This window comes from Manacus candei, unplaced genomic scaffold, assembly GCF_025592945.1.
Source record: "Manacus candei isolate 608988 ecotype Guabito, Panama unplaced genomic scaffold, ASM2559294v1 h1tg000051l, whole genome shotgun sequence".
Taxonomy (NCBI): Eukaryota; Metazoa; Chordata; class Aves; order Passeriformes; family Pipridae; genus Manacus; species Manacus candei.
In genome coordinates, this window is record NW_026138099.1 from 3890724 (window position 1) to 3902300 (window position 11577).

Consider the following 11577-nt stretch of genomic DNA (forward strand, 5'->3'; position numbering starts at 1 on the left):
TGCCGCCGCTGCTGCTGCTGCTCTGCTCACAGTGAAGAACCATCCCCCAGTTCATAGCTACAGATACATAGTCCAGCTTAACACTGTTCCACGTCCCTGTAGCCCCCAAATGGGGCTGGGGGGCCCCAGAGGCCCCGAGGGGCTCAGAGCCCCTTCCTCGTGGCTCTACAACATGGCTACTTCTCCTGCCAACAACCAAACTACAACTCATCTCTTCCGGTGAGCTTGTGGAATGTTTACATTTTGCAGGAGCACCCACTGGACAGAACTTCAAAACTTCCAGGGGTTTCCACCCCTTGGGGTTTACCACTTTCCTTAGCCTCTGGGGGAAAACAAGATTCAAACCACTACAGCACTTCAGGCCATTTTTCCAAAGTAATAAACATTCCCACTAAATGAAAAGATTTGGTTCCATGTTACACATTTTGTATCCACTCTGATTGCTGTTACTCGGTTTAGTTAATACTGTCATAGGTGAGAGGGGATACATTTTTCCTCACATTGGCAGTACATCCAGTCCAAGGTTGCTTAAGCAACATCAGGGCATCCAAAAAGTTTGCTTATGAGAATAACTGTGCTCAGCTTAATTTGTGAGTTTTTAAAGCCTCCCAAATACCTATGTGCTGAACATAAAGGGGGCCCTAAAATAGTATCATCAGTTTGCTCAGAGTGACTACCAAAATGGGAATCAAGCCAACCATACAGCAATGGGTGCAACAACAGAAAAAAAATACTTTAGGAATGAGGCCTACAGCCATGACATATGCCATGGGATATCTGGTGAAGAGATTTCCAAGAGATATGCTGCATCCAGCTCCTCTGATCTCTGAGAACCAGCTGGAAAGCTGGGGGGTTTATTTTCTTACTCTCAATTCAAGAAATACAGAGCCAAGTCTCAGACTGAAAACCCAGTTTTTCTGACCTCTTCATCCAGACACTGTCACCTACAGAGCACTGCTTTTACCTTTACATATATATTCACAGGAGGCAGGGGAGGTGGCAAAACAGCAGTTTAAGAGTAGCTTGCATCAAAATATAATCAAAAACAGGAACCAGATTTCCCAAGGTATTGTGTTAGTTCTAACCTCCTCTATTATATGGCTAGGGAAAGCAAATGGCTGAATTTTAACGTGCTTTTTGTCTTCTCTATTCATTCTCTTCCCATTTAGTGTCATAATTCAGACCTGTACTCGACTGGGTTTGATATTAACTATTGTTCAGTTACTCATATGGGAGGAAAAAGAATATTGTATCTAAGTATCTAACTTGTTCCCCTGTGAGTATTTGTATTTGCATGGCACTTGCAGTCTTTAAGTGAGACCAAGGCCTCATTTAATTAGCAGTGTGCATGTATTAAAAACCACAAAGGTATATTAACACACATTTTTATACACATACACACACACACATACACACACACATTTTAATGATATGACATCTGTCCTTTGAGTCTAAATGGTCAAGAGAAATAAAGGCGAGGAGAAAGAAAATATTTTCCCTGAAAGAAAACAGGTAGAGAAAGCTTAACTGAATCTTGGAAGTATAAATTATGGTAAGGAGACAGGATGGCAGTAGCATTCAGCAGGTCCCTGTCCCATCATTGTGAGTGTTTCTTTATTGCAACATGTTCTACAACTGGTAGAATATTAAGAAAAAAAATATTTCTGAAACTCTTTATTTCAAATTCTTATACTTCGTATAGAATTTTTGAGGGGGAGAGAATAATCTGACATATATATATAACATTCTAATATTCAGCTGAAATAAAAAGGAAAGTGGCAAAAAAAAAAGACTGTGAAGTCATAAAGCAGAAAATGAAAGTGTTCTCAAAAGCATACACAAGGGGGAAAACCTTAAAAACCAAAAAATGATGAACGAAAACTTCTTCTACAGAATAATTAAATTTCAAGATTTTGAAGAAACAGGAGCCTACGAATGCCTTCAAAGTATCCTAACCCATCTCAGAATTTATACACAGGAAAGGAGGAATATTAGAGCCTGCTGTATCATGAATGCTTTTGGCTTGATACAAATTGGCCTCATACTGTTGTGCACCACCATCATCTGCAATCATCAGTGCAACCATCTTCTATTACAGCAAAGAAAAATGATTGAAAACAGCCTGCAACTTTTGGACAAAATGGGCAAAAACTTTCCTCAACGATGTCTAAGAGAGAAAATGTCCTTCAGATTTCCTAAGCAGGTTCTACAGCCCAGACAGAAAGAGACTGTCAGAATTGCCATTGAAGAGATCTTCCAACATATATTCTATATCTTTAGCAAAAATCTAACTCTAGCTGCTTGGGATGGGACAGCTTTGGATCAGTTCCAAAATGGACTTTATCAGCAAATTGAGCAATTGGAAGCATGTGTAATCAAAAAGCACACCCACTACTGTTGGAGTAAAGAAGTAAGCAGGCTGAAACTGAAAAAATATTTCCAAAAAATAGATTGTTTTCTTAAAGACAAACAACACAACCTGTGCTCCTGGGAGATCAGCCGTGCAGAAATGAGGAGATGTCTCCAACTGATTGATAAAGTGACAAGGAAACTTAACAACTAAGGTACAAAGATTTTAACCTCACATAAATTATAACACTTGTAAAGAAATATTATGTATAATATTTATTTTTGGCTCTATGATCTATCTTGTGGCATTGCTTCTAGTTCATACTGACTGTATTTAAATAATTATGCTCCTGAATTTTATTTTTGCAAATGTAATGCATTATTCAATGTAAGTAACTTTTTTCTACTCTAAATTAATCTATATGACTTTTCAGTTAGATTACACATCCATTGTAAGGAATTGTAACTTTATGACAGTGAAATCTTATGGTGTTTTCTGCTGAGAAAAAGTGCTGCTACTTTCCATTTCTATTTCACTCACGTATAGAGAATCATGTATTTGTGGATTAACTACACATCCCTTACCTTTCAGGAATTGCTAGATTTTACTGATTGAAACTGCAGCAAAAATAAAGTATTATATTGGTTATTTAAGTGGTCCTGACTTAGGCTGAGAACATGCATTTTTCTTTTGAAGTTTGTATCCTCTTTTCCAAGAATGTATTTGTTTTTACATTTGAGTAATTCTAACATTTGCTTTGTTTGAAGATGTAAAGTAATTCGAGAAGGATTTGCTTACATAGGATATTTTTTGCAGTAGTTATGGCTTCTGTAGTAACTTTTCACTTGGACAGTGTTACTTGTAGTTGAAATATATTTGCCTCATCTAACTATTTGGGGACAAGGCTTTTATTCCTTCCTGCAATGTTTCCAATTCACTTAAACTTCTTTGAAAAGGTATTTGAAATAACTTTTCTACAAAGAAGTATCCAAAAACCACATGTGCCAGTGGCACATCCTACTTGCTCATGGACATAGTCATCCTGGCTACTGCAATCTCAAACATCACCATCCAGTTCTATGTTTTATTGCTGCATGACATCTGCCTCTTCCCCTTTGCTCACAAATTGAACCACAGAAATGTATAGCCCTTGGTATTTCAATTAATTTCCGCTCCAAACCACGCAGCTTTCAGTAATAATTGCAATATAATCAAAATCTTTAGAATAGCTTGCAATAAACTGGGCATGGATTTTACCCTTGGGAAATTGTCCCTGAGTAACTCCATTTCAAACAGTGTGTTTTCCCTGATCGCTTGTTATATGTTAGTAATGAAGGAAACAGAGCTATATCCAGGATCTTTTACCCAATGAATATTGTTAAAAATTTGGTGAAAGCTTTTTAAAAAAAAAAAAAGGCTATTGCCTCTGCCACCCCAATGTACATTTGGCAGAGGCTCCTGGATCTGGCATAAAGAAGCAGAAGAGAGAGCACATGTGCTCCTAAGAGATGCTGATATTAGTCCTGGAGGGCCAAAATTGCTAGAGGTTGGTTTAAGCATGATGTAAGGAACCACTTTAAAGCTTTTCCTGATCTCCAGCCATTCAGAAAAGTATCATTCAAAGGGGTGATAATAAAAAGATACATCTAAACAAAAAAGGACTGATATGAACAATGGCAATGGCCACTAGGTCTTGGGTACCATACCTATGACACAGGTCTCTTTTGCAGGGTGTACATACTTTCCTCGCTACCACTCATCAATGCAAGCTAAAGAAGCAATAGGAGTGATGGGTATCCGGTATGAAGCTCAAATACCAGAAATAAAAACAGCTAGCAACTTCAGCACTCTCCAGAACAACATAAAAGACCAAAGAAACAGACTGAAATACTGGAGTAATTTTTCATTCTGGTGACACCCTGTCACAAACATTACAGCAAAATGTGTATTTCTTGGGCTTTGTAACTAATGGCACTTGAAATGGCCACCACCATGGGACTGTTTCAAATCTTATTTCTGTTGCTTGTTTTTTGTACTTCTTCAAACCTGTACAATAAAAGGACATTCAGCCTACTTACCCTTCTGGTTCTGACATCCTTGGGTGACTTCTGCAATGCAAACTGTTATTGAAATGTCCTGATTTTTACAGAAACTTGGAAGTAGCATGAAATATTTTTCAGCTGCTCTCTCATGAGGGATTCTAGTTTTTATTGCCTAACTTGTCTGCAGTGAGAATATGTTAATTCATGGCCCACTAATTGTTTAGAAACTCATACCATTATGCTTTTTTTAATTCATAACGGTCCTTAAAAATCTCATTGCCAAATAAAAACCTGTTTTGACATATTTCAGTCGACATGGTACTTTGCAGTGCAGAAAAAAACAGAACGGGCAGTAGAGGACAAAGTGAAATTACAGACAAATATAAGAGTTGTAGGTTAATGTACATGTGTTTTGGCAAGACTGTTTCAGTTCTTTATAAGCATGCTGCTTATCAGTAAAGTGCTATTGCGTTCATAGAAGGGAATTGAAAGAAAAATGAACTATTCTTAAAAGAAACAAGAAGATCTCAGAGACAGTGATGAGAGCTGAGAAAACAGCATTTGATTTCAATTACTTTTTGGCCAGCTGTGAGGTAAGAGAAATTATTTGTGCTGAGACCATGTCTAGAAGACACATTTAAAGTTGGGGACCCTGCAACAGACATAGTTACTCAACAAATAAAAAGGAAAAAGAAAACAGCAAGCCAAAATGTCTTTATTTTATTCTTACTTTTTAAAGAAAGGTAAGGATTCTTAAGGGAAAAAGAAGAAAGTTAGAGAGTCAGGAGGTCCTCTCTCTTCACCATGCCATCTTAACATTTTGGAGAAATCTGTATTCACCACCATCGTGTTACCAGGTCAGCTGTATATTATTGGAACCCTCTGGTATTTCTTCCAGTTATTATTTTTCTAGAAGTTAAACAAATGAGGCAAAATACAGTTTTTAAACACACATTATTTTCAAAAGGAAATTAATAAAATAGTGAATGCAAAGTCTCAAAAATTTAGCATAGATGAAAAAAAATCCTTCCAAGATGGGGCTGCTTATGGGCCAGAAAGCTTCATAAACTTTTCCATAAAACTCACACACCAGTGCTGTGCAGCACAGGTCCCAGTCACAATTCTGGCAGTTCTCATGGCTTGTCCACAGCACCCTGCTTATCTGTGCTGTGCTGAGCTGTGTTGCACTTTTGAGGAAACGGTACTAAAAGTGATAAGGTTTCATCTATACAGAGTCAGTTTTCTGGAGTGGATTTATGGAACTGGGGTCAAAAGCCTTGTCTTCCACATGAAACTTCAGAATAACTTCAGTAGAACTGAAGAATGCTTATTTCAGACTTTACTTTGGAAAAAATTATTCACAAGGCACAGTCAACTACAGCTTCATCCATGGGTTTGGCTTGTTCCACTAGGTCTGGCTTCATAAAAAAAAGCACACCAAAACTAAACAAACGGGAAAAAAAAGACTGTGGAAATAAGTCTCCAAATAATCACACAGAATTAGCCCCATTTCTAGGAAGGACAGCTGTGAACTCCTTCAGAGCAGGCCAAGAGAAGTTGCAGGGGTGGCTGTAATGAAGCAGCCAGACCGGCACTGGGGTTGAGGGGTGTGGGCTGGAGAGGGGATCAAGAACTGCCCATGGGAAGTGCTCACAGACTGCTGCATCCTGCCAGCCCTCACCCCTTACAATCCAGTCTGTCCCCTGGTTCAGGGAAGATCAAGAAATGAGGGTGACAAAATAGAGAATAAATCCTAAATGAAGGTGTTAGTTCTCAGTTTTGACGGGCAGAATAAATGTACTTTCCTTAGAAATTTAACGCAAAGCAAAAAAAGGTGAACAAAGCAAGTAAGATTGAAATTGATATTTTCCAATAAGGTGACTGTGCTTTTTAATATCCAAAAATCTTCCTACTTATCCTCATATAGGCAGGGATGAGTCATTTTTATCAATGTTTCCCACACTTCTGCTTACACCATGAAATCCTTAGTAAGGTGCACAGGATTTTTCAGTGCTAAGAGTTCCTAGAGGAACAAACTCTGACAGAGAACACGAGGAAAATCTTTCTTCTCAGCATTGCAGCCATGCCAGTGCCACAGCCCAGCCTGCAAACTGGAAGGCACCTGCAGTGCTTCTGTGGGGCCACCCTGCTGCAGCCACGGACTGCCAACCCCACCTGGCTTCCAAACACCAGGCTCTTCATTTCTTGTGTCCTGGATGAATTCCTTTTCTCTATATACAACTTTAAAAGTGAAATTCCCAGCTCATGTGAACTGGCAACCCTCCAGTTTAATTCCAGTGGCATTGAGGAAGAAGCAATGGTAAATGATGATCAGATGAGCAGAGGGAAATTCATGTCCTGTCTCAGTTTTCTACACAGTGTAGAGTTTTCTACACTGCAAGGTGGGTTCATTTTCTAAAACCAACCTTGCTGAGCCCAAGTCATTAAAATTAGGATCCTAAAACCACATTACCTTCAGCAATAAGAAATTGTGTTCTAAGCAAATAATATGATCTGCTTTTGAGTGTGTGAAAGTAAACACAGTTGACATTCCCTTCTAAAAAATAACTGTTAAAGCATGACAATGCATTTGCAAAGTCAAAATACCCATTAAGTGTCGTGTGGGGTCTTTATATAATAAAGAAATGTGGTCTGCTGTCTGATGAGATGGTAATCAAAGAGACTTTATTTAAACCCGGCGCCCCTTTTATCCCTTAAAACCATGTGACCTTGTGACCAATGGAATTATCTATTTCAGCGCACGTCCCCTGGGCTTCCCTGTCCTGGGTGCTTCCCCTGTACCCCTGGACACGCCTCCTACAATTAAGGAGATTAAATACTGAGATTTCAAATAGCATATCTGCTCCCTGCACACCAGTTACCACTGCATCTATTCACCGTAACTCTTACTGTTGATAGTATTCCTCAAGTTTCTTATCTTGGTAGGCCAGAACCTACACAACTTCCTCTGGACTTAGCTGGAGTAGTGTGTTCCAGTTCATTTTCCCAGAAAGGAAGTATCTTGATAGACGTATTTATATAAAACAGAAAGCTTCTCTTCTACAAAAAAATAAAGCACATTTTACTTTAATTGTTTTGCAAAATGTTGCTCTCTCTTTAAGCAATTAAAATACTTTCTTTTCAAGTCTCTTTGGATTTAAGTGTACTCAGTTCTGGTCTCCACTTTTTGGGAAAAGTTCACATTGGCTAGAACGGATTTTTTCTTGTGATTACAATTTTTAATAATTAAAAATAAGTTCTTGCTTCACGCAGTTGAAGTCATGGTGTTGTCCTTGTGGCAAGCATTAAATCCTTGCATTAAATATACTTACTTTATATTTAAGAAGGATTTAGGCTGGATACTGGTCACCTGTTACTGGTCATGAGAGTATTTCAAGATATTAAACCCTTAATTTTCTCTTTTTTTTTCCCCCTTTTTTTTTCTTTTTTTGTTTTAAGAATAATAGGGCACAGCTCCCTCTCTGTTCCAGTTCCCCACAGCTCACTATTTGTGCCATTAAACCATTAAACTTCTATAAAATGTCAGAAGCTATTGTTACAACTTCTATTATGAGCGACTTGGTAAGGACTAACACTTAAAAAAGGGAAATCTCCCAGCCCATCAAACAATAATTCCTCTTTATTATTGTAGTAACATATTCAGTGGGTTCTCATCCAGCAATGAAACTGAGAGCAGTGAACTGAGAGGCACAGATACTGTACAAGCATGACTCATTTCAGAACTGGGTATGTCTTTGATATTTAGTTAGTCTTTTCATGGCCTTCCAAGCAAAACCTGTGAATTTCTCACTCTGCTAAAAAAAAGATAGTTGGGAATGAGAAGAAAGGACACGGTAAAGGATAAAGGCTATCTTTTTTAAAAATGGGAAATGAGGGATGGTATTTCCTGAAAGAAAATTAAAATGTAAAAAATAGTTGCCCTAAAAAAATAGATTATATTGTCCATGAATATGCAGATACAGGTTCCCTAAGAACAGTAAAACCAGGTTATAATAATAAGCCTAAAACATCATCCTTTGCATCATAAAAATAAGTTCCTTCCATGTGGAAATATTTTAATTAAAAGCAGGATTAATATGTTACAGAAATGCAATGGTTTGCATTTTTATCCTATGCAGAGAACATCGTCAGTAGCTTTCTATTGTTTACCTCAGCCTGGGGATTAGGGTAATAGCTTGCAGCCTCAATGCTTGAAATCAATGCTTGAAAATAATGAATCCCCCAAATCAACATATTCCTAAGGAGTTATGGGGCTGGTTATGAATACACAGGTCAATCTAGAGGCCATATGGTCTGCTCCCTCAAAGACTCACAGGAACTGACAAATAAGGAGGGTAAGGCTGTCACATCTTCTCCAAGTGACATTTTGGGAGGTCTGGACAGAAACTGCCTGGAGGCTCTTGACTGGCTTCCATCATCCTTCCTCTTGCTGTGCTCCAACCGTAGGGCAGCAGCAAGAAGATGCCACCAGTTGCTCTATCTGAAATACCCCTGCCTTCATGGGAGCTGAACTGTCTCAAAAGGTGGCAAATGCAAAAGTAGGACAAAGTCAAACAGACTGGCTGTGATTCTCTTTTTCCTTCCAAAGAATTTCCAAGCTTCATTTTTCACCTGATAAAACTGACAAGCTAATCACCCTGCCAACTGTGTGTCTGTTTGGTGGACCCTTGTGGCACAATGCTTGCTCCCGCAATACACCTCTTCTCATCCTAAAGCAGTCAGGAACTTTCATGTGATTTACTTAGATGATACCACCAAGTCAGCACTGGTGAGGCAGGACCTGTTTGCAAGCCAGAGTCTCTGCTGAATTTACAAAATCTCCAGGGTTTGAGAGGTGTGAAGATGGCACGGCTGCTGCTTCCTCTGTTGTCTGGTTTGAGAGTACAGACAAAAACACTGACACTTTCCCCCATTTCTTGCTTGCAGCATGAAGAAGACTTTGCTTCCCCAGCTTTCTCTGCCAAGCCTTCCTTTCCTCATTAGCAGTCTTGGCCACACAACATGAACTCCATCCAGCACTGGGCAAGTACTCTGCCTACTAGTGGGAAATAAGAGTGGGCAGTACTGCACCACATCATCCCCAGGCAGCCCAGGATTTACTCTTTAACTAAAGTGAATAGCACTGGAGTGTTTGCTTCCAGTTAAGCACTTGTTTCAGAGCTGTGAGTTACCAGCCCTTAAAATAGCACAATCCACTGGCCAACACAGGTTTAAATTCACACAGACAAAAACTGTAATAATGGAGGAAAGGAGATATAAAGTTAACAGGAACATTGAAAATTAATTTTAAGACACATGGTTTCTTTTCTTAAAAACACATCTGCATATTGCTTTTATAGCCAAGATTTGGAAACAAAAACTATGCAGATGTTTTATTGTGGTGATGTTTCCTGTTTGAAGAGAATGAGATTCTTTCCGTCACATGAAACCTTCCAAAGTTGCCATTAACTTTTCACATAAAGCATTCCCTTGCAATGGTTCCTGACACAAGAACTGTGCCCGAACAGAACAGTTTTTCCCCCCTCATGATGCAGGGAAACTAAATGTGGTAACAATCTGTTTATATTTTGAGAAATCCAGAAGACTCAGGCAGAACATGGGCTAAATGGTCATGTAGCTTGTTTTAAGAGATGCCAGCACTTATATACAAGTCATTTCTTGATGCTAGTTGAGGAGTTTCTAGACCGAAGGTTTTTTGCCAAAGCAGCAGCTGGAGCAGAGAAGAAAGTTTATTTTCCAAAAACAAAAAGATAGATTTTTTACCAAGACTTATTTTATTGTTCCCATATCCAGCTAAAATGTATTCCAGCAGTATCACTGAATATTTGCTTTCAACTGAATGTCTTTGCAGCTTACAAAATTGTTAAATGTTTTAAGCATAAAAGCCCTTCTCCAAAACCTGTGTGCCTGGAAGCATTCCCACCTCTGTCTAGTCTCATAAAAGCTGTTACCTATTGTAACTGATTTTCCTTTCTTATACCTATCACACTACAAAAACACCACAGCAAATTGCATGGCTGAAGAGACCTTACATGTGTTTTCAACTGAAAATTGTACACAGAAAAAAACCCTTGTATTTCAGAGAAACATTTTTCTTATTCTAATGTCTAGGATCAGGTTTGATTGGCCAGATCGACTACAAGCCACTGCCTGAATTTTATTCTACATCTCCCAAAGGAGAAATTGAATATCCATGTAAAAATAGATTTATGAGCCCTGTACCTTGGCACTACTCTTGCAGCACATTGTCACTCAAATGGGTGCATTTGTAAGAGCACTGTAGTTCAGGTGAGAAGTACACCTTTGAAGTGAATTTTCTAGTCATTGCCCCATGCTGTGCCTCATTCCTCACCACGAATGCACCAATATAATTCATTTCACATGGACAACAGGACAACATCACTCCTATCACATGCCATCACCCCAGGAGATTTTTTTTTTTCAGCAGGCAATGGGCATCCACTCCACAGGGCCAAGCTGCTGCCAAAGGAGAGCCTTAAAAATGCTTCAGTGGTGGGCAGCACCTCACTAGGCTCCTGCCAGGCTGTGCCATGGGTGGCCACCACCATGGACAGGAATTGGCATCCAGCTTGCAATCCCTTGCAGGTGCCCTTGTCATCTGTGTAAGCTTTAGCTTGGCAGCTGCCCATGAGAGGTGTTTTGCACGTCACAAAGCTAGCTGAGCTTTTGGTGCTTTTAGGTATTCGCCTGCTCTTCAAAAAGAGCTATTCTTCCTGCTTCTGGATCTTGTTACAGTGGTGAGCTCCACTCCTGAAGTGTTGGTCACTCCAGTTGTCCTTCTAGAGACAGGCAGTGTGGGGGCTGTTTTGCAAGAGCTCAACGGAGACTTTCAATAGCAATTTGTTTAATTGCTTAACCCTTTAATTAACACTGATTATTTCCTCCTGACAAAGAAATAAGTTCTTTAGCCTAGAAAAATATGATGGTTCTTGAGCAGTGAAAGTAAGATGCCACACAGGCAGGAAAGCCAGTCATGACTGCATGACCTTTGTGCTAAGGTCCCAGGTGGAAGACATAATCATGGAAAACACTTTGCTCCCTGTGCTTGCCAGGAAATCATCCACTTGCCAGGGAGTCATTTCTTACCTCCCCAGGACACCACAGGGAGTAGAGATGGTCATGCCAGGAGCTCAGTGCCACTTT

General features: G+C 39.4%; 1 protein-coding gene across 1 annotated transcript; it reads left to right on the forward strand.

Annotated features, from left to right (window-relative positions):
- Positions 1-1411: 1411 nt before the first annotated feature.
- Positions 1412-4180, forward strand: LOC127477310 (interferon alpha-2-like). Its single transcript, XM_051801509.1, has 2 exons — positions 1412-2564; positions 4081-4180. The coding sequence occupies exon 1, from the start codon at positions 1868-1870 to the stop codon at positions 2561-2563; it is 696 nt and encodes a 231-aa protein (XP_051657469.1). The 5' UTR covers positions 1412-1867; the 3' UTR covers position 2564; positions 4081-4180.
- Positions 4181-11577: the final 7397 nt, after the last annotated feature.

What these genes read in the sequence shown, in the direction of transcription:
- LOC127477310 (XM_051801509.1), top strand. Translation starts at nt 1,868, where the DNA reads ATGATGAACGAAAACTTCTTCTACAGAATAATTAAATTTCAAGATTTT.